Raw genomic sequence first — 23,991 nt, forward strand, 5'->3', positions numbered from 1 at the left:
TAGCATTCAAATGCTTTATAAATACATATAAATTTATAAAAAATAGAAAAATTCGATCACGAGATCGAGGCGGGACTCAAACCCGTTATACATTATAATGAGTAAAATAGAATGGACTATTTTACACAAATAAACTATCAAAAAATAAAAGTACGTATTTAACGCTTTTAAAAACACCCTGTTTATTTAAGAGCTCTTCGTACTACATACTACAAGCAATTATTTATAGCAGTTTACACGACAGCGAACTAGTTACGGCTACGTCACCGCTACGCGCTACGAGCGGTTGAAAAGGCGCAGTGTGCGCGTAGTCGCCTGGCGTGCGCGCGAACTGTCCTTATCACTCGTCACATTCAACACATTACTTCAGTCCATGAAGGAAAATACAGAGACAATCTAGGTATCTATCTATCTTCTATTACAACAAATATATATTCATTTGTCTTTGAACACATTGTGCTAAACCAGTTATTTTAATTGGAAAGCTAAGCTAAACAATATTTGGAATTTTTAATTAGTTTCCCACATAATATTAATATTTTATATTCCTCAGCCAGTAAAGTAGTGTAATCTATTTTTCATGTTTCATTTTCTTGGATACTTCGCCGGACTCAGATGGCGGGAACAAAGTTTTACGGTTCAACATCAACATTTCTGCTGAGCGTTGCGGCTTTCATTTCGTTAAGTGGTGAGTATTCCCGCTATAAATAATATAGCAATCGAAATATAAACTTTTGTTATAAACGCTACCGTTTTAATTCGCTTTTCGTTTTGTTTTGTAACAAATAAACACCGATTCAAAAACAAAGCTTTGGAACAATCACAATTTATTTTCGTTGTTTGCTGAAATTTTATTTAAGCTTAGTTTTCGTAAATTTGAATTAAATTGGTAGCTGCTAAAACATTTTTTTGTTTGATGTTATTGGAAACATTTTTTATTAAAGTTAAAAAACATAGAATCATAATTGCAGATCCTTTTTTTTTAATGCGTGGACATCAAACGTCGTTCGTCGTTTTACATGTGCGTTTGTATAAATTATACGCTACAGTATTTTCATATACATTCATTAGATATTCTGAGACGTGATAACTGAAAGATTGTTTATTATGAAATAAATTTGATATCTTTTACACACCCACTGCTGTATACTGCACATACATATATTAATGTAGTACATATGTACTGTAAAGGTATCAAATTGCTTTTATATCCAACATGTGGTTAAATATTCACGCATTTCTTTGACCATGGAAGAAGCTGACGCGATTCCCATGATAATATCTGCCTTATACATAATTTAAATTGAAAGTTTCTTTGTCTGTAAAGAAAATCAATACAATAACCTTCTTGAATCACTTTTTAATATTTATATATTATTGGTGGAAAAATCACAGAACAGTAAAATAAAAACATTATTAAAACCTTTATTATATTTTAGTTGAAAATAAAACTGAATAACTTCACTACCTACGTAGTGAGCTTATAAATTCTTTTATTCCATTGAAACATGTTCAAATAAGGGAACATATTGCAAAACTTTCCCAAGTGTATTCTATGGTGAACTTTTATACTCATTGTTGAATTGACCCAATTGACAATGGGAGACACGTTATAAAATTATACGTAATTATTGTAACGGAACAAAGCCACAATAATTATAGGCATTATACGATTCTTTCTACATAGGTCAGAAATGAAATGTTGATATTTATCGATCATTATTGGATCTTTACTTGAATAATTCAGACATTTAGATTGTCAAAGTTTAGTTTACGTAGGTAAAAAGCTTTAGTTACGAATATTTACTTTGTTTATTTTTAGTAGCCGACAAGCTGGAACTTGGAAATAAACTAAAAATTTACGTAATAAAATTGATAATCATGTCCTTAATCTTAATACTATTATAAAGGCGAAAGTTTGTATGGATGTATGGATGTATGGATGTTTGTTACTCTTTCACGTAAAAACTACTGAACCGATTACAATGAAATTTAGCACACATATAGAGGGTAACTTGGATTAACACATAGGATAGGTTTTATCCCGGAAATCCCACGGGAACGGGAACTATGCGGGTTTTCCTTTGAAAACGCGGGCGAAGCCGCGGGCGGAAATCTAGTAATATTAATAAATACACCTTTGTAGCTTTAAACTACCTTTATATAGTGATGTTAAATAGAATAATACCTACCGAGATAATAATTATGCTTTACTAGCTGTGTCCCTACGTAACGTTATACAGCAATATAGCCTATAAGACTTCATCGATAAATTGACCATCTAATACCAATAAACAACCAAACTTTACAGTTTGATAATATTTTTGTACGGTCTACAGATGCTTCACGAAATACCTCAGAAATCATGAACTTCCTATTTTATAGAAGTCTCGCAACATGCTCAATAAAACATGCAAAGGACAAAGTTTTCCTAACTTTAGGTGTCAAGTTGGGCTTGGAATAGAACGTTACTCCATCGTCACTTATCTTAAATTGTTAAACGCTTGTGTCAAGACTTCGCTGTATAAGAATACAATATGAGACGAAATACTTTACTTCAATAGAGAATAATTTGTACTTTCATATTATTGCGTTAAATATTTAATAATGTAATGTGAAAATGGTTACAGCATTGAATAATTTTCATACTTCATTATAAAATATTATGTAAGTACTTATATTCGTAATAAATATATATCAATCCAAACATAACGCGATTATCCGTTTACGCAATAGTAATCAATTCATTGCCAATTGTTATTTGCAGCTTTCATGAGAAAATTGTAGTAGGTAATATAATATAATATAGAGACCGTAGTGTAGTGGTAAACCGTAGAGATCGCTCCCTAGCGATAAGGCCGCCCCTTGCTATTCCTGTAAAATCTTGTCTTTATTTTACATATTTATTTTCAAAGCATTAAAGCATTTTCATTCATTCATTCATCATATTATATTGACAACAATAGTCTTCGAATGAAATACGTAGCTGGCGTAGCCCCGTAGCCCCTGGAATTTGAATTTACTTATGTTTTGAATTTGCACATTTATTGCATTTTATATTCTCAAGCATTGTTTCTACAGAAATACAATGTAAAAACATCGACATTATTAGAACGAATAACTACGTGTTTACCTTCAAACCACCGCAGTTGGCGTGACGCGAGGGAATATTATATGAAACAGTAGGGACTAGATTAATCGCACGTCTGTCAGTGTGGATTAAACGTGAGCTCTTTGGATTACAAATAATTAGTAGGTAATGCTCGTGAACGTTACATTCACAATTACATAATTCTGGTAAGATATTTTAACCCTAATATGGATATGACGGGAATTCAAAGTCATCGTATGTGTAATTCTAATATTCATTAAAATATCTTCAAACGAATATTAGGCAAACCTTGTACATACACCTATAATTAATTAATAATACATTTACTGCCCCACCCCAAGACGCTCATCGAATTTTGCTCCCGACTGTATATTAATTAAATATCAATTAGGTACGACTACATTAATGAACCTTATCGAGTGTAACAGTTATTCAAGAATATTTGAAATCTTTGTAGATTGATACCGAATACCTTATAGACTAGGTACAGGCCCATGTTGAAAAATTTATGGATCATTTGAACCACCAGGTGACCTATCTAGAACAATATAAGAGCATAAAATAATAAGATTCAAACTGAGTGCAGATGAGAATTCGAAAGTACAGGTAGAGATTTTTTCCCCTTGTCTCCATGATTTTTGTACGGCGTTGCGGAAATAGATTAAAAGCAGTATTGAAATAGTATGACACAGATACCGTACAAAAATGGTATATGAAATAAATATGACGCATCTATATCTCAATAAATGAGATATGTAAGATGCATAATATAAACTCTCACCACTTAAAAAAAGCTAGCTTAATAATTATAATGATAATAGGATAGTACCTACAATAAAGCTTCTAACACTTTTCTACGTAAAACAGAAAAAACATTAAAACTTTATATTTTGGATTTATGGCATTTAAATGCTTTGTAAATATAAATTTTTAAAGAATATAAAAAATTTAATCACGAGGCTGGATTCGAACGCGCGTTTCTCACCAATCCCGGGCGGATGCCGCGCCCGACCAATTCAGCCACCCGTGATCCCGCCAGAGCAATCAATTTATTCTATTCTTGAAAAATTTATAACATTAGAACTATTTTGTTTAAAAATGTATGTATTTCTCTACTTCCAGTGTACATAAACGCTGAAGATGGCAGACAGTGCTACTGGTGCGGCCCGCTCGCTGAGCAAGTGCACCGCAGCCGCCGCGCGCCGCCGTGCGACGCGCCCAAAGCGCACGTCACGACCTGCGACCCGGGCCTCACGCACTGCGCAATTGTAGCGACAGCTCCACGTAATTAAAAGCACTTTTTTAAAACAACGTACAAACCTAATTCTGTGTGAGTTGTGACAGAAGTATGTTACAACAGAACTAGTTGTATTGCGATGGGACTGTGTTGTACCTAATCATATCTTTGATATAGAACATTTACAGGGTAAATAAGTTATTAATCATTTCTTAAGCCTACCTTAATGTTATGTAGGAATTATAAATACAATACCAATAATTAATTTAAGGCTTCCAACAAAATAGCAACTCAAGTCTTTATAGTATCAGACATCAATATTAAATATAACAGTCAGTCAAGATTTCTTTAAAATCGGGTCAGTAATTATATAAATAGAAAACAACATTAAGAATATTATGTATCTTGTTTCGTTGTTTTAAACATATAGAATAAAAAAGTAATATGTAGGTAATACATAAATCAATCGTTATATTTAAAAAATAAAACGTACATAAACTATGCTGTATTTTTTGTTACATTTCAGCGTACGTAGAATCAAGATACTGTGTGAAAATTTATCAAGACGAATGTTATTTAGATTTTTGCAATACTACAAAAACGTGGAAAATGACATGCCCTTGCAAAGGAGACCTTTGCAATGGACAAAACACTGATCGTGAAGATAAGGCATTCGCAGAACTTATGGAAAAAACTCAAAAACAAATAAAAAAACGAACCAAAAAGAGCATCAATGAACCTATTGTGACAACAATTGACATTGAAGAAAATATTCCCAGTACTAATCCTAGTTTAATTGCTATAGAATTCAAACAAAACGAAACGAATAAAAAATATATGAATGAGAAGAATTTTGTAACTCATATAAAAATAGTCAACGATTCAGAAGAAAGTGAATCACTGGTTGAAGGCGAATCAGAAGATCCAGTTACAGATAAAAATCCAGAAATTAATGTCGATGACGATAAACATGAAGCTGAGAAAACTACACTTCAAACAAATGAAATGACTGAGAGTATAGATGAGAATAATAATATAGAAACAACGCCTGTATCATTAGAATCTACGATAAAAATTACAGAACTAAATAAGGTTGATAACCCATTGCCGGACAATTTAATAAAGCCTAGTGAAGAATTACCTACTGCAGAAGCACTGCAAGAAAGTGTCAAACCAAATGCTGTAAACGGTAAAGAAAATGTCCAGACAACTTTATCTGAAGAGTCAACCGTAACTACCACTGAAGGGATAGAAATAACAACTGAGAAAGCAAACCATAAGAATGGTTCTGAAAAGTTCAAATTAAACCTATATTTGCTTATTATTGCAGTGTTTAACTTTTATTTCGAGACCGTATTTTAAATAACAAATAAAAATTACATAATACATATATCCTTTCACGAGCTAGTATTCTTTGTAGTCAATTATGATCTCACCTTTTTTTTTCATTAAAGCATTGTGTTGTGATATTAGTGTAGGTAAAAATAAGTAAAAAGCGATTTATAAAAATTGGGAAATACATTTAGTATTTGTGCAATAAAATATGATTTGTAATATAATATTTTGTTTTATTTCAAAATTAAAACCAACAGATACACTCTAATCAAATGTGAAGTCATAATGTTTTGATAAATGTATACTACTTGGTTTTGCTTCTAAACTTTTTGCACCCTGTGCAAAGGATTCCCTTATATCAGAATGAAAGGGGGTTTTCGATTTAACGTTTTTGGGAACAGGCCCATAATATTCGTAAGTTGGTGGTGGTGCTATTTCAGCGTGATTTGATTCATGTTTTCTTTTTTCGGGCCTCTTGTTTTTTGTTTCATCCTCTTCATCACTTAATTCGTTTTGTATAGGAACTACTTCTTGTGCTTTTATAAAGTTTTTATACTTTACAGTTTTCTCTTGTTTCTTTGTCGTGAAATAAAGGCCCTTTGGTTCTATGTTACTAACATCACCAATATCAGGCGGAGGTGGTGTTTTAGGTCTGACATCTGACCACGTCTTCTGTATATTTGAATCTCGTTTATTCCCTTGGTTGTCAAAGGTATATTTTGATTTAAGAGAAACGTTAGATGTTTCGGGGGGTGCGAATTCATCAATCCGTTTCGCTCTTTGTTGTTCCACATATTCCTCCTGTGTCATTTCTTTAAATTTCTTCACTTTATCCTCAACGCCTTCTTTACCCAAGTCCCACTCGCGTATATATGCCTCCCTTTGCTTTTGCCTTTCTTTTTCGCGTTCCTCTCGCAATCTTTTCTCTTCCTCTTTTGCTTTATTCTCGGCTTCATTTTTCTTTTCGTTTAAGAATTCAAGAAGGCATTTAGTGAATTCGTTTTTCTTTTCTGCAATAAAAAGGTTGTTCAATTAATATAATTTGCAAACTATTTTTTATTTTATTTTCCTAAATGAGAAGTTCGTAATAATTTGACTCACCTTCAGGGTCCTCTGGTGGCAAGCCTGCTCTCATTCTCTGCCTAGCCCGAGCTGCAGCTACTCTAGCTGCTACCAATTCATCGCGCTTCTTCCTCATTTCTTCAGCTTGCTTTTGGGCTTTAAGTGTTTCATCTCGCTTTTTGATCAGTTCCTCCATTTGCTTCCTACGCTCCGCTTCATCCGTGCTGAACGAATAATAACCAACACCGTGCATTCTTGCCTCTGTAAATTATTTTTCAAGTTAATATAAAAAAATGTGTTACACAAATACCTGTTTCTACAACAAAGAACAAGTCACAGTTTTTTAGACTATAATTTGTGAATAGTCATGATGTGACATGTGTATAATTGACTTGGAGGTAACTTAAATCATGGAGTATTAATATACTCATTTCATAAGAAATAACTAGACTTTTTTAGATAGATCGCTTCTTTAACGCAGTGCAGGTTCTAGAGAAAAATAGTATGCGTACACTATACATCACATTAATTATAGATATACATCACATTATAGGCAGTATTTAGGAGAATATCATCGTTTTTAGCATGCATAGGTGTAATGTTCAGCATCAGGTTAACACTCTGACGCACGCTAAAAACGTGTTATATGTGATTGATAATTTTGTTTCATCAAATTCATAGTAACTATTCATAATAACTTCAAATTGCTAATAAACTTACCATCAAACAAAAGATCTTGGTAATGAATGTCATTGTCTTTTGCCAATAGCTCCTTTTCTTTCTGTTCCCATTTCTCCCTTAATGATTGCAGATAGTCATTTGTTTTTTGCACTAAAAATGGTTTTTCTGGTTTTGATGAAGCCTGTGCAATATATTTTAGAATTATACACATCGTAATTAATATCATCCTAAATACTATATTTTTGACTTAAAAAGCCCTAATAAAAAATAAACTTACGTAAATACTAAATTCACAGGAAAATTAACTTATAATAGCACAAGAAATTTGAACAAATTGTAATATGTGATCTATCATATCATTCATGCAATAAATATAAAAAAAGTCCTAAAAGATTAACTAGGTGGTTGGAAGAAAATGTATGCAATATTATATTCTGCCTCCTATTTTAATGTATTTCAAGTCTTTCGAGATAACAACATACATATAAAAACTCTTACCGATTGTTCAGCGTCTGCTTCATCTTTATTGCTAGGCATTAACTTTATTAGCTCTTGATCCCTTTTTTTGTACAGATCTAAGTCGGATTTGAGGCATTTTCTTGTCCTGCCTAAACAATCTACATATTCTACCCTGTAAATATTATAAAATATGCATTAACTTATTATTTATTAATAAACTCGATAGTAGAAACGTAAATAAGTATGGATCAGTGAAAAAAATATATAATTTTATGATTAATATTAAATATTATAATATAAAAATGCAATACCAATCGCCATCATCATCTTCTTTATAAACTTCAGTATCTGACTCTACAACTGCATCGTTTTTTGTATCACAACTCTCCCTTTTTGTAACATCTTGTTGTTTCTTCTCTTTGAAATCAACTAAGAAGCGATCAGCCAATTGTGAGCTTCCGGCACTATCTGCTAGATGTTCATATAACTGAGCTTTCTTTTCCAATGCAGCCCTGCAAATATATAGAGAGAATATAAAGAAAGAATTTCATATATATATATATATATATATATATATATATATATATATATATAGATATATATTATTGTTAGACGTAACTTTTGATTTAATATTTTTGTGGATGAATAGTTGTCATTATTTTATGTCTGAACATGCTTAGCTGTCGAATACTATACTCAATATAATATATTGCTCATATTCAAATAAGACATAATATCATATATTACTTATCAAATAGTCATTAAACATATAGGAAGTAGCTTCAAATATGGTAAGACTTTTGAGTCAAGTAATGAATGACGAAAATAAGCTGAGAATCAGGTTTTTGAATACTTTACTTACTTTGACTTCCGAAAGGCCTCTGAGTCATCAATGTTCTTGGCTACAAGATTATCTTTGAGTGATCTTCTTTCTTTTTGACCTTCTTGTCTGTGTTTATCAGATGTTTTTACTGAAGGCTTAAAATTCTCTAAGCGATGTTGTGGAAGATTTTTCTTTTCTTGTACCTCCTCTTGTTTTTTCAATAGTTCTGCTTTTAAACTGAATAGCTTTGAATTGAAACAAAAAATATTTAGGACTACATAATATAATATTATAACTCTGTAAGTATTAATGATTCAAGCAAGAAATGAAATAATACTAACCGTTGATTTATTAAAAAATAGTTTTTTTGTATTCTCATTCATTGTAAATTTTTCAGGAATCAGAAAATGAAGGTTGACTTATTATTATTGTTATTTTTCAATTCAATGCAACTTTTTTGATGAATGATGGCAGTACTGCGTTGCCACTTGCCAGTTTTGCCAATATCACGTTGTGGAAAGTATTACACAAAGTTTCACACCTCAACGATCTAAAGGAAGCTCATACAGTGGAAGCTCAAATGTATCCATGATGCGCAGATATGGATGTTATTATTTAATTATAATATATAAATAAATAAATTAAATCATGAATCAACTATCAACTAGACATGGGTAGGTAATGCGTGTAATAGTACAAAAGTAACATCACTTTGACACGTAATGCAACATCACGCATTACGCATCAGTTACAAACATCACTCGCATCACTCACTTTTTTTTATTTTGTTTTACATTTGCTTGCGTTCATTATAATTATTAACAAACAACATAAAGTACGTGGCCAAGTTTGAAGGAAAATCAACTACATTTTTTAAATATTTACTTAAATTGTAATTTTACGATATGTAATAACTAATAAGTATTGCAGTTATTATTGCTATTTTTCAATATGATCTGTAATACTTCACATATCACCATTAATATAATATAAACCTCAGATATAAACATTATAATATTATTAATGTCATCATTTCATTAAAAATCGATCGGGTAATGTGTGATGTTACGGAGTAATATCACTTCCGTGGAAGAGATGCGTGATGTTGCATTACTATTTGACGTACTGTTTTGCGCATGTCTACTATCAACAACATCACTGATCTTGACCATAGAGTAATATAATTTTTTTTTTTTTTTTTTTTTTGCTTTTTATGGCAAGAAGATGTGACTATTTGCCAGTGTCAAGTAAGTATGATAAAAGGTAAGGAAACAATTCGCGGTAAGGAATAAGGTGAGGAGATTTGGATTTAAGTCAGAGGAGTTGGGAAATATTTATATATACATAGATTACTATTTATATTATTATTTACATATTATATTTACGTTTTATGTTAGGTACTAGCACAGACTAATAATAATATACTACGGTACTAGATACAAATATACATATATGTTTATATTATTATAACTTTAAATTATTACTTATTATAAATGATGATAAGGCGTTGTATAACTTTATAGGATTTTGTAGTAAACATAACATACGAGTAGGAAATGGAATACGAAGGGATAGTAGGTTGGATATAAACGAAGAGTGGTCAAGTAAGGGGCATGCAAAAAATATATGATCTATATCTCCTACGTCAGTTCCACATTCGTAATATAATTTATACGGGGTGATCACACTGTCACACAGCTGACCACTGACAGTATTACTTTACTCTATGGTCAACATCAATGCTAGAGCTTGCCGAGGCCCATTGCAAACATAGGGCGTATTCAGAAAGAAAGCTTGAAACTTATAAGCGCTTATAAGCGCTTATCGGCGCTTATAAGCGCTGGTAACCCGCGCAGGAAAATATATGAACATGCGCTTATAAGCGCTGATCGGCGCCGACAAGTTCCAACAAGTTTCAACAAACTTGTCGGCGCCGATCAGCGCTTATAAGCGCATGTTCATATATTTTCCTGCGCGGGTTACCAGCGCTTATAAGCGCCGATAAGCGCTTATAAGCGCTTATAAGTTTCAAGCTTTCTTTCTGAATACGCCCGTAGGCTGTTTTCCAATTACAGAGCATAATGCGACTCAGTGCCGCACAATGCCGAATTATGCTGATGCTTAATTGGAACATGAAACGCACCAGCAGGTTGCGCTAAATTCAGTGTTGAAAAAAAAAATATTCATAGAGTTAGCAATAACCTCATTAATGTGTAAATAAAGTGGTATACATAATAATTGGTTGAAACATATTTACGGTTATTTTAAGTAATTTGGATTTTGATTATTTCATTAACATTTTTTTCAATGTTTGTGCCTTCATCCATACTTATATTTATTTTTTTTAACACAATTTGAAATAACTTTGATTATTTCGAAAAAAGTACAATGAAACGAAAGCTTTAAAATTGTTTCCAACAATTAATAATTACTAACAATAAATCGATTGCACGCATCAATTCACGCGCATTACTTTTTCTAGTGCTCGATTGTGCGAAGCGTTGCTGTAGTTGGAACATTCAACGTTAAGCATAATGCGCTCTAGTGCTGTAATTGGAAAACGGGGGTAGTGATTATATCCTCTTTGGCTCATTGCTTGTTGCTGTCATTTAGCCTATTCTATAATCATTGATTTGTCGTTGTTATTTTTTTCTTACCTGGCAATTAACTTGTACTAATTATTAATCTGTGTTATTAATTAATATTAATTAGAAATGAATATTAGTAAGTTCAAGAAAATTAAATACATACCTATTTAAAATTAATTAGATACCCATAATAATGACACAATCTACAATTACAACACCTACATTATATTACATTTTTTTAAACTGTATTTGCTATGTCTATAGCAAATCAGAACATTTGATGAGATATTAAAACTAAATACTAATTTAAAATGCCATACTTAGCTTTGAAGAATGAAAAAATGTGATTCAATAGTGCTTTTAGATCACAATGTGATGTTTAATATATTTATCCAAAACAGAGAAAAGGCTTTCAGTTGGTCTATGATTCATATTTTTTACAACTAGCAATTTATTAGTGACGTTTTTGCATCGCAGTGATCATGGCTCGTTTTTTTTGCTGAATTCATGGTCATACTGACAACCTTTTCTCTAGTGGAGACGAGAAAAATCGGTACAATCAAACAACAAAGACGTAGCTTTAACATAAACATATAGTGAGAAATCAATCGCATGAAGTACTATAAATCTCGACTGATTAGAATAAACTGTTTTGCTTCATCGTGAAGTGATATAATTTTGTGAAATCAAAATGTCAACTCCTGCCAGACGACGTCTTATGAGGGATTTTAAACGGTTTGTTATATTTTAAAGTAGTGTTTTCCTTAAGAATTTGTAAAGTTAAAGTATATAGCTATTTTCTTTTCATCAAAATAATTATCTTTGCCACATACATTGATTTTCTATTTTGTTCTACATATTCATGCACCAGGAATCGATTTTGATATTAATGTTTTTATTTCTGCCTGTAACGTTTGTGCTATAAACAGAATAATGCGTCACCTTCGATCGCATTTATGATTCAGATATTTTAAACGAAATCAAATATGTACAGTTATGAGTGTTTTCGTAACAAAAGAATTATGACCTCATTAAAAGGTTTTAGACATTAATAATTGTCACAAGATCTTGAAACAAACATATGTCTCAGTAATGAATTCATATTTTCAGCCTTCAAGAAGATCCACCAACTGGTGTTTCAGGAGCCCCAACTGATAATAATATTATGATCTGGAATGCTGTTATATTCGGACCTCATGACACTCCATTTGAGGATGGTACATTTAAATTAACTATTGAATTTACCGAAGAATATCCAAACAAACCCCCCACAGTTCGTTTTGTATCTAAAATGTTTCATCCTAATGTCTATGCTGATGGAGGAATATGTTTAGACATATTGCAAAACAGATGGAGTCCTACTTATGATGTTTCAGCAATTTTAACTTCTATACAGGTAATACAAATAATGAAATTATTTATTATGATTACTTCATTTATATTTTTTTACAAAACAATTTAATACATCATTCAATTTCTTTTCAGTCATTATTAAGTGACCCCAACCCAAATTCTCCAGCAAATTCAATGGCTGCCCAACTTTATAAAGAGAATAGGAGAGAATATGAAAAGCGGGTCAAAGCATGTGTAGAACAATCATTTATTGATTAACAAGGCGCGCATGGGAGCTTGGGCCCCTATATCAAATAATAAAAATGCTCTACTCAATATGGGCTGAAACTGTTATTCATTGGGACAAGTGTGTAAAATAACAATTACCATTACATTACCAAATGTACCATTACTGCCACTTTAGCCTGGGCAGGAATAATAAATATACATAATTTTTTGGTATAAGAGTTCCCATAAAATCTAAATGTTAGTAGGAATAAAATATAGCATTATGTATTTCACTTTTAATGTTTTATTCTCATTGTAGAATCATAGTAATCAATACTGCAAAATGTAACCATATAAAATAGGCAATAACTGCAAATAAATGGTATAAAAAGTAAACACTATTTCATACTTTAGATACAGGAGATAATAAATTTTATTAGAGACCTTTGTAAATCAGTTTTTTAGTTACGTTTTCATCAATCATTCTTACTGTTAATTTAATAATCTGATAAGAATTTCATTAATTAATTTTCTCATGTGTTTTAAAAATTGTTTACTTTCTCACTACTCATCATACAATATGTATTTTTTTTTTTGTTACTCTCACTGATAATATATTTATAAGTAAATTGTTGGATTGCAATAAATCTATTATAACAATTTCTGAAGTCTTGAATTTTTCTTTTCAAATTGTTTTTTTATGTTTACTGAACTGAGTACAAGTGTTTTATATTGTTTACATTTACTAAATACACTCTTACTATTTATTGTCTGTATTTTATTATTTAGATTGTGCAATTAATATTTAACCTAACAACACAAAACAAAATAACACTTTATGCTAACACTTCAATTAAATTATAACTCATTCGATATATTTTCAATTGTTTTAATTATTTGTAATTTTCTTCGAAAACTGCACTGCCTATTTGCAATCAGTCCTTGAATCACGATAAACCAGTACTTTTGAGTTAGGTACCTAAGGAAAATGTGTCTATTAGACTGCAATAAAATAATTAGAATCTTCATTATGAATACAAATTATGGTGTTTACCTACGTACAGGTTAAATACCGTATTGAGTCAATGTGAACAAGGTTTTTAACCAAGTTAAGAAACATATTTAAGTAGGTAATCTATTTTTATTTTATTATTTTACTTGATAATATTTTATGGTTGTGCTAATTCACTAAAATGCATGCAACCTAAAATTATTATAAAAAAAAAACTAGATCTCCACCCGCGGCTTCGCCCGCGTTTTCATAGAAAAACCCGCATAGTTTCTGTAGGATTGCGGGGATACGTATCAAATTCATTGTAATCGGTTCAGAAGTATTTGCGTGAAAGAGTAACAAACGTCCATCCATCCTAACCACACCTAACAAACTTTCGCATTTTTAATATTATGCAGGTTAGGATGTGTCCTGAAATAAAGAAATTTTGATTTGATATATTTTATCAAAATCCAAGATCTGCGAATCAAACAAAATCAAATTATGGCTCCAAATTTGCATAAAAACACTTGAAGAATATGAATATTTGAACACTAAAATGGTATTACATTACAAGGCTGTGTCTTGCAATAAAACTATAGGATTTAAAAAAATATTTTATAAAAGAATTATTCTTACAATATACCCTTAAATGTTAAGTTAAATATTATATTGCTTTAATAAATAGATAAAAAGGTATTTTAACATGAGAATACATAACTATATTCTTAAATATAGTGCTCTCAAATAAAAGATTCACCATTTACAAAAAATTAAATAGGTATTAGTCAGTTCAATAAAGAAACGAATCTTCAATGGCGGCCAAAGCTGACTTTGACAGATGGTAGGATCATCAAAAAAGAAAATAAAAATAACGTAAATTGATAATTATTTTATTAATTATTTCAAATTGTTTGTTGACAAACTTTTTTGTTATTGTATTTGTGTATTTATATGAATTATCATATTTACGTATACAGAATGTAATAAAATCCCCATAATACTTGTAATAAGCCCATAAAACTGAACAACTTTTCCCAAAGAACATATTTTGTCAAATTCCAATAAAACATTATTTACTTTCGCAAATGCATAATTGTCATTGTAAATTTATGATAAAAACTATTATAGGGAAAATCAAATACATTTTAGTGATTTTATTTTTCCATTTTTTTTTGCATACCGTACGGCCGTGTGTGAGCGAGAGGGAATGATAAGCGCCGCCATTGAAGATTCGTTTCTTTAAAGAACTAACTAATATAACAGTTCATCACAAATCTGTGAGAAATCCATTAGGTAATCTTAATCTCAATTAACCTGTTTTAACTATCTTGGGAAAAAAATATTATAAAAGTCAAGGATCCAGATTCCTGTTAAAGAAAAAATTAAATAAAATCATCTAGTTTTAAGGTCCTCTTTTAGCTTAAAGTGTAAAAGCTCCATACAAACAGTAGCATCTTCTGCACTGTCATGACCATCTACAGAGTTTTGAATTATTTTTTTTAAATATTCAGAAGATAAATTTCTTAAGGCCCTTTTGTATGGAGGTCCCATTTTATGTGGAAATAATACACTTGTATCTATAACTGTGTCATGAATTAATTTAAGTGCTTTGAAATCGGATTCTAGACTATGTCCTATTAAAATTGTTTTACTATTAAACATTGTGAGTAAAGTAGCTTGCACTTCAAGTAATGTAGTTTTAACATGAGACATTTGCTCTTCTGTTATACCCGAGTACCTTGTGTTGTAATCAATAATTGGATGAAGTGGTTTTATTAGCGTTTCATATATTACTTTACATGAGGAATTGATAACTGTCACTCGAGTCAAGTCCAAGCCTTGAGTTGTATAACACATTTCACAATCTAAAGAATAAACACCGTAATCATCCATCTCTTTTTCTGGAGGAAGAGTTTTTACATATCCTTTCAGATTTTCAAAATCTACATATTCATACACATGACTTTCAGCAATGCAGCACCCATCTGAAGTTCCATCTTGGCTACAGCATTGATATCGAACTTCACCCCTTACTCTATATTTATTATTGGGATGATATATACATTCTTCTTTAACAGAAGGAAATCCCTTTTTATTCACTGTATAATCTTTCTTACACCTACAACAAGTTCTGATAAAGCCTTTTGGTGGTTTTTGTTTATTTTGTCCATATATAATTGCCCTGCCCTTTTCACCATTTTCATGGGGACGTGGAAAGCCATTTTCCCTTAGCTGCTCTTCTGTCAGAATCCATTTTTTAATATTATTGTAAAGTTTGGCTCCAGTATATTGTGCTCTGTCGTCATATGTTTTTTTACTTCTACTTTCAATACTCCATGATCCAGCAGAGTTTGATTTCTCCATAGCATTTGGCATTTTTTGTAATGTAGCACAATCCATTCCTGATTTCTTTACACCATTGCATTCCAGTATTTCTTTCTTTAACCTACTTATAGCAAGTACAGCAGAATTTTTATAAATTGGTACTGTACTGCATTTTTTACTGCTTGTCAATTCTTCATGTTGGGCTCTTGCATAAGCATCTACAGATGATAAATATATTTTTAGAGTTTGATCTATCATTAAGTTCAAATAAGTAGATCGTATGTTTGCAGGAATCTTGGATCCTAAGGGTTCTAAAACACCTGGTCTATCTATAAACTTGTCATTAGGGACATGTGCAACCCTTTGTACCCCCTTTTTAACAGTTTGTATCGAAGTAAAACTTGTAGAAGGTTGACTGATAGGCTTTGTTACATTATTACTAGTCATTGTTTTCTTAGCTGTTAATAATGTTGATGCATATGGTACATGAGCTATGCGAATTTTTGAACTTGTTGGAGTTGAGAATTGTAATGAGCTTTCTGGTTTAGAAATTATATTACTAACCGGAATATTTTTTTGCTCCTGTTCATTTTTAGACACATGAAATTGTTTCACTTTGGATAATCTTTCAGCCATTGCTTGCGCTGCATTAAGTTTGAAATCCGGTTTAACTGGAGCCCTAGCCACAACCTTTATATTCTTATCTACTGTTCTGGAAATTCTCTTTTTTGTTGGTATGTATTCTTCACTTTCTGCAGGTGCTTCTTGTTTACAATTTTCTTGGTCATTTTTTGGTTTTGATTCCGGTACATATTCCTCAAAAATTCTTTTACATTCTTCTGCTATTGTTTCTTCGTCTGACTCAGACATTACTTCAGATTCTAATAGCTCCAAGCCATCACAATGATCATTATCATTTTCTGATATACTTCTAGAAGCAGATTTTTCTCTTTTCTTTCTTTTACTATTATCTTTATTTTCTTTGGATCTTTTATGAGATTTGTGGTGTTTTTCTGACTTTTTTGTGTCTTCTTTGCTTTCCTTTGAGGATTTAATATCTTTTTCATTATGCCTTGAAGAACTCTTTGAATGTTTTGATCTCTTATCGGATGATGAAGATTTTGAATGATGTTCAGATGATTTGGAACTAGAATGTGATTTTTTATTTGATTTATCTTCTTTCTTTATCTTTTCCTTGCTTTTATCTGAATGAGAGCTTTTGTGACTTGATTTACGGCCTGAATCTTTGTACTTTTTATCTTGTTTATCGTTTTGCTTTGAATCTTTTTGTTTTGAATCCTTTTCACCTGACTTTATTTTGTCATTTTTATGAGTATTTAATTTACTTACATTTTCTCTATTTTTATCACTTTTATTTTCTTTACAATCATTATGTTTTTCTTTTGGTTTAGCTTCATCTTTTGTATTTTCTTCATCTAAAATTTGATCTAATATATCAAACTCAGGTCCTAAATCATCAAAGCCATTCAGGTCATTAGAAATTTTTTGTTTTTTGAGATCTGGTTCTTCTTCATCACTTGAAAAACATGGAACTAATGACTTAGGTGTAGGTTGATATTTAATTACAGGTAATTCAACATTTTTGGTCACATTTGTAGGTTTATATTCTATTATTTTACTTTTAGTTGTATATTTATCTGATGGAACATAGTTATGTTTATTTGAAGATGTGTTTGTGTTGTTAGTTTCATTAGGTAAGTATTCTTGAATTTTGGCTTCAGTCCCTGGTTTGTATTTTTCATTTGATTCTACAGTACCTTTTGGGGTATAGGGGTCTAACTGTGCAGATTCAGATCCAGGCGTATACTGAATAACCGGGGCGACATATAATTTAGAACCATTTGTGTCAATTGGTCTTTTAATTTGTAACGCAGCTGGTTTTCGTGGAGTGTATGGTACGGGAATATGTCTCCGCTTTTTCTCAACAGCTTCTTCTGCTTCTAATTCGTTATTAATTTTATTTAATTCTGATATTGGCGTTGGACTATATGTAGCTTTTACGGGCAATTGATGTATACTATCTAATACTCCGTCCGTTGTCTTTTGGGAAGTGGAGGGTAACAGAGACGAATCATTCTGTCGTAAAACTTTTTGAACTGCTGCCGAAACTAATTTCTGAAGTATTTCTCCGCTTTCAATGCCGTCACCATTAACATTTTGAGGATCTTTTTTAACATGACGAAAATGACAGTAGGGTCTCTCACAAAGACCGGTGTCATAAAAAGGACAATTAATACCCTTAAAATAACCTGTCGATGGAAGCATATTAAGTTAGAATACCAACCTAAATAGTATTATTTCTTTATTTTTTACACTACAAAATTCTGAATTATTAACTGTCAAAAACTGAGTGAGAAATAAACATCAAACAATATCACAGGTAATAAGAAAATATAGACTATATTTCCATTATCCACAGATATTGTAAAACATATCATTAATAAAAAATATATATTCTATGGTCATAAAACTGACATAAAAAAATTATACTCTAACTAGATTTCCGCCCGCGGCTTCGCCCGCGTGTGCAAAGGAAAACCGGCATAGTTCCCGTTCCCGTGGGATTTCCGGGATAAAAACTATCCTATGTGTTAATCCAAGTTACCCTCAACATCCATACATCCTAAGGGAGTATTCAGAGAGAAAGCTTGAAACTTATAAGCGCTTATCGGCGCTTGTCATGTTCATATATTTTCCTGCGCGGGTTGACAGCACTGACAGGAAAATATATGAACATGACAAGCGCCGATAAGCGCTTATAAGTTTCAAGCTTTCTTTCTGAATACGCCCTTACAAACTTTCGCCTTTATAATATATAGGTATTAAATTAGACTAATTAAAATATATGCGGGTAAAATTGTGGGGCATTATTATTCGATAAGGATGCCAACCGTACTCTAAAAATTCTAAGAAAGAGTATAGTCCTTTAAATTATGTAGCCGTTCTGTATAATTTATAGCACTAATAAAGTACCAGCCAGCGCGTTGGCGAACCGCAAATCTGTGGCGGCATAAAAAATAATGTCATATTTTTAATTTTTTTTTACACTTTAACTGCACAGACTTTAAAGAAATAGGATTTGTATCATAGAAATATCATAAGGTTCCACAGTTGCAAATTTATACAGAGTAACTTGCAGCAGGTACAATATTAAAGAATATTTATTTATTGTGTGTTTTTATATCTTAATAATAAAGCTCATCGATGTTTTATAGTTTACACTGTACATAGTGCTAAAAAAACAACGAAAATTTATTCTGTAAAAAGACCTTGACCACACCTTGACATTATAAAAAAATATTATTAGTCTAAACAGTAGGACTAATAAAAAAACAGGTTGTAAATGGTTGTAATATAATTCAATAAGTACCATTTTGTTTTATTCGCATGATGAATTAGTTTTGTATCAACATTGTAGTTATTGTTATAAAATATTACCTAGATATGTACCTATAAGCTATACAACATTTCGTTCGAAGCGATATATGTATCGGTTATGAAATGGGCACTAAATCGTGTCATGGTTATGCAGTTGCAAAATTTATGTCGCAGTTGCTTAAAGTAAGGATTGTAAGTCTCTGTAACACTGAGCAAATGTTTTAGAGAGGATTAAATTTATTTTTGCTCTAGATTAGTAAAACTATGGAATTATTTCTTATATTTTTACACTATATACCAACTTCCTTTCAGAATTTGTCAAAAGTTGTGACAGACACTATTGATAAAATCGTCAGTGTACTGGAATATTTATATCCCGATTTTGGAGTTTGAGCTATAATTTCAACAATTTCAAGACAATGATAGAAGAGGTTGTAAATGATTATGCTGCATATTTTAAGCTGGACTTGATAAGCAATTTTCAAACAATACAAGATGTAATTGATAATATGATAACAAGACTGGAAGAATTGACTAGTGTTTTGCAGATGATAAAAATAAAAAATAATGATTGCTGCTCAACTGTTACAAATGATATTAGTAAATACCGAAATGAGATAACTGTGCTTACTAAAAAAGTTGTAACATTAAGTGAAGTTATAAATAAATTACAAAGCAATGTCGAGATATTGGAAAGGAAAGTTGAAAAGGCAGAAAACGATTTTGGTATTAACTATGACAATAAATTGAAGAGTTTATTCAGGCCATTTCTCAAAAGAAAAGACACATCTCCTACTGAAGCACAATCGGCTGCAGTAGAAAGTTTAACTATATCCAGTGTCTCAGATTATTTTGAAACAAGTAACAGGTAGTATATGCATTTGGATACAATGAGAAGCATAATATATTTTCAGATATTTTTTATTATTAATAAGAAACTTATAAGTACTAAAATTTGGTGTTTTTAATTTGTATTTTACTGGGTTCCAGTAGATCCAAATCCTCCATCACCTCTATTTGTTTCCGATAATACTCCAACTTCTTCTAACTTAGGATAGTAAATTCTTTCACATATTAGTTGAGCTATTCTATCTCCCTTCTTCACAACAAAATCTTGATCAGAATGATTGAATAAAACCACACCAACATTACCGCGATAATCCTCATCAATAACACCAGCTAAAAAATAACAAAATAAATTAGGGCCTTGCAAGAAAAAAAAAAAAGGAATGAATATATTAATATAATCATCAACATCATCATTTATACCAGCCTTTGCAAATATTAAAACTTAATTATGTAGTGTACGTATCACATACAATCTTAAAAATTTGAATAAATAACACTTGTACATTGGTCCATTAGAAATCACTACTCCTTTTTGAAATCTGACCTTAGTCCAAACTCCAACACAATACTGATTGCTACATTATAGATGCTACGCTATAGATAACTGCAAAGTTATTGATTTTACATTTAAATGAAATAATAAATTCTACTGCTTCTATCCTCCTAATGTGAATCTTGTATGTTTGTTAGTTACTCCTTCACCCAAAAACTGCTGAACTGATTTTCAAGAAATTTGGCACACACATAGAGGGTAACTTTGATTAACACATAGAATAGTTTTTATCCCGAAAATCCCAAGGGAACATAAACTATTTGGGTTTTTCTTTGACTATGCGGGCAGAAAGCTAGTGAACAAAATGAGTAATATACTAAGCAATCCAAACAAAACAAATTCATAACATAAGCTTTTTTTGTCACATTCCAGACACATGTATTTAGGTGATAATCTAACACATTGACAAAAGCTTATCTATTAATATCATAAAGCTGAAGAGTTTGTTTGTTTTAACGCGCTAATCTCAGGAACTACTGGTCCAATTTGAAAAATTCTTTCGGTGTTAGAGACCATTTATCGAGAAAGGCTATAGGCTATATATCATGATGCTAAGACCAACTCAGGAGCAGAGCAAGTCGGGTGAAACTGTGGAGCACAGCTAGTATACTATATTTTGATATAAGTCTGTGTAATACTGACCTCCTACATCAATGAAATTTTTAACAGCTAAACCAGAACGAGGTGCTACTCGTCCATAACATTCTGATGGAAGTTCAATTTGCAAGTCTGTTTTAACTAACTCTTTACCTCTTGCTGGAACTATGTAATCATAGGCACTGTAACAAGATTAAGAGTATGTAAGTTTTTAAGAATAGTATTTGCCTTAAATACTTTTAGTTATAAAAAAGAATATAGAATTTGATTAAGAGTAGTATAAATTGGCAACTGTGCAATAGAATGGTGCATCATGAAACTATAGGTTTTAAAGTCATTTGAAATATTACATCTTAACGTTATCCATATATAATACTTAGGAAATCCACTAGTTAAGAAAAAGTAAGTAATTTATTGCAGCTTCTGATTACAAAATGGAATAACCACGTCTTTGTATTAGCAGTATGGATACAAAGATAAGACATACACAATTCGTCTTTCCTTTGATTGAAAGCATGAGCAAAAAAACAAAAGAATGTATTTTATAATAATAGAATTGGCTGGAGTGTAGCAGAAATAGAAACTTTACTTCATTAGCACTAGTAACATACCTTTTTAAGTCGTAACCAGCTGCTTTTTCAGAACCTTTAACAGGAGGGAAAGCATTTTCCGTTAAACGTGTGAATTTTAAAATTACTCTTGGATTAGATGACATCCTTCTAAATCCAAATAGTATATTTTGTAAAATATTGGAAAACTTTTTAACTGAGGAATAACGGATAAATTGAAAATAACAACTTTGCTTGATGTTATTTGCACAAACCCACAAAACGTTGTAGTAACTAGTAGACTGAATACTGATAATGGAATGTAATGTACACAGAATAAGTAATATGAAATATAGATGAACCTGAACGTAGCCGGTAAAGTGAATTTAGTTAATCTCAATAGTCAAATCTGTAATCCTGCTATCCAAATTCGCAATCCCAAAATCACAAATGACTTGATATTGAAATGGCGCGAAAATAGTAAATGACGTTGAACGTTCTAGTGTCCACAGACTACTCATTACAGAGAACAGACAAAACTCAAAAGAAGTATTGCCACTTGCCACACCAATGATTCGAGGCGTATTAGCTGTAGTATAGAGTTTACACGGTAGAGCATGATCTAAGGGTAGAGCTCACAGAACAGTAAATTAGAGCTAGAGTCCGCCTGGCGCCAGTAGCGGGTCGTCACTAACAAATTCGCACGACGAAGCTACGATCTAAATTTGAGCAGCCATATATAGAAAGTAGTCACGAGCTGACGATTTGAACTCTACATTAGAGTTTTATGTACAGTTCAAACTCATCAGTGCCATAACTGATGAATTAAAGGGTTTCATTGAAATACTTAGACCGGGAGATACTGACACAAAATTTCGAGTCATTTGTAACAGGATGGCGGTTCTACAGGGGTCTTAGTACGCAATGACAAAAAGAAAAATGATGGTGTGAACGCTGGTACCGGTGGGTTAGTCGCGTGGGCGTTAGTCGAACTCGTCGGAAAAATAGCGAAAGTCAAACGATTTGTAACACAAAAATTTTAGAATTTACCGATAGCCCATAAAAAAGAAGTAGGCGGTAGTGTCATGCCATACTTTTCCGGTATGACTTACAGCCCGCCATACCGACGCGAATGTGTTGATTTAAAAAAAACAATTATTCAACCATTTGTACCAAGCTAACTTTTGCACAGGTAACCATCGTCGTGCAGCCATTTACGAAAATCGCCATGCCATACTTTTCGGACGATTCCAAATGGTCGCCATACCGCCGAAAATCTGCAAAATTTTTTTATTTCGCCTATCTTTTTGTACCAGTATTGCATTTGGCTTTTTGGAGAGTATTTGATAAAATGTGACCATTATTATATTTGCCATACTTCTAGTAGGGGGAAAAAGAGCTGTCATACTTGAAAAATAAATTTATTATTAATTTATATAAGTGAAGATTTCCAACACCTAGATCTTTGAAATTTTGTATTTATATTCGTTGATCCTCAAACTTACAGGAAAAATAAGTGCCATACTGTTACAAATCGTTTGACTTTCGCTATTTTCCGACGAGTTCGACTAACGCCCACGCGACTAAGCCGCCAGTACCAGCGTTCACACCATCATTTTTCTTTTTGTCATTGCGTACTAAGAACCCTGTAGAACCGCCATCCTGTTACAAATGACTCGAAATTTTGTGTCAGTATCTCCCGGTCTAACTGGACACTGAAATGAAAACTGGACTATGATTGTTATTTGCATAACAACTGATAAGAAACCTTATATCTCAAGAGCCCACGACAGCCAGACCTTCGTTATTTTATAAAAGTAGGTATATATGTCTCATATACCTACAGATAAGAACGACCAGCGACTATCA

The 23,991-nt window shown here is 31.7% G+C and overlaps 5 protein-coding genes across 7 annotated transcripts; 2 read left to right on the top strand and 3 right to left on the bottom strand.

The window, feature by feature from the left end:
- The first annotated feature begins 315 nt into the window (after positions 1-315).
- LOC149899672 (uncharacterized) lies at positions 316-5,877 on the top strand. 2 transcript variants are annotated; one of them, XM_090113785.1, is made up of 4 exons: positions 316-400; positions 616-688; positions 4,235-4,396; positions 4,876-5,877. In XM_090113785.1, the coding sequence occupies exons 2-4, from the start codon at positions 616-618 to the stop codon at positions 5,709-5,711; spliced, it is 1,071 nt and encodes a 356-aa protein (XP_089969911.1). In that variant the 5' UTR covers positions 316-400; the 3' UTR covers positions 5,712-5,877. The 2 variants fall into 2 exon arrangements, with proteins under 2 accessions (XP_089969911.1, XP_089969912.1); XM_090113786.1 differs by lacking the exon at positions 316-400 and having other exon boundaries at positions 599-688.
- A 19-nt stretch (positions 5,878-5,896) lies between these two features.
- LOC149899673 (uncharacterized) lies at positions 5,897-9,368 on the bottom strand. The gene is made up of 7 exons (XM_090113787.1): positions 9,051-9,368; positions 8,749-8,954; positions 8,198-8,398; positions 7,926-8,058; positions 7,467-7,608; positions 6,786-7,007; positions 5,897-6,694 (listed from the first exon to the last, which is right to left on the bottom strand). The coding sequence occupies exons 1-7, from the start codon at positions 9,090-9,092 to the stop codon at positions 5,949-5,951; spliced, it is 1,692 nt and encodes a 563-aa protein (XP_089969913.1). The 5' UTR covers positions 9,093-9,368; the 3' UTR covers positions 5,897-5,948.
- A 2,396-nt stretch (positions 9,369-11,764) lies between these two features.
- On the top strand, positions 11,765-13,624 carry Ubc6 (ubiquitin conjugating enzyme 6). Its single transcript, XM_090113539.1, has 3 exons — positions 11,765-12,032; positions 12,408-12,693; positions 12,783-13,624. Exons 1-3 carry the CDS (start codon positions 11,989-11,991, stop codon positions 12,906-12,908), a joined length of 456 nt encoding a protein of 151 aa, XP_089969665.1. The 5' UTR covers positions 11,765-11,988; the 3' UTR covers positions 12,909-13,624.
- Positions 13,625-15,112: 1,488 nt separating this feature from the next.
- LOC149899675 (uncharacterized) lies at positions 15,113-18,534 on the bottom strand. Its single transcript, XM_090113538.1, has one exon. It carries the CDS (start codon positions 18,460-18,462, stop codon positions 15,244-15,246), a length of 3,219 nt encoding a protein of 1,072 aa, XP_089969664.1. The 5' UTR covers positions 18,463-18,534; the 3' UTR covers positions 15,113-15,243.
- A 1,946-nt stretch (positions 18,535-20,480) lies between these two features.
- Positions 20,481-22,619, bottom strand: dUTPase (Deoxyuridine triphosphatase). Of its 2 annotated transcripts, XM_090113867.1 has the most exons (4): positions 22,485-22,619; positions 22,186-22,339; positions 21,620-21,756; positions 20,481-20,754 (listed from the first exon to the last, which is right to left on the bottom strand). In XM_090113867.1, exons 2-4 carry the CDS (start codon positions 22,287-22,289, stop codon positions 20,552-20,554), a joined length of 444 nt encoding a protein of 147 aa, XP_089969993.1. In that variant the 5' UTR covers positions 22,290-22,339; positions 22,485-22,619; the 3' UTR covers positions 20,481-20,551. The 2 variants fall into 2 exon arrangements, with proteins under 2 accessions (XP_089969993.1, XP_089969992.1); XM_090113866.1 differs by having other exon boundaries at positions 22,186-22,614.
- Positions 22,620-23,991: the final 1,372 nt, after the last annotated feature.

This window comes from Colias eurytheme, chromosome 20 (assembly GCF_061535395.1).
Source record: "Colias eurytheme isolate Ceu_HAF_F1 chromosome 20, ilColEury1 Martin Lab GWU primary, whole genome shotgun sequence".
NCBI lineage: Eukaryota > Metazoa > Arthropoda > Insecta > Lepidoptera > Pieridae > Colias > Colias eurytheme.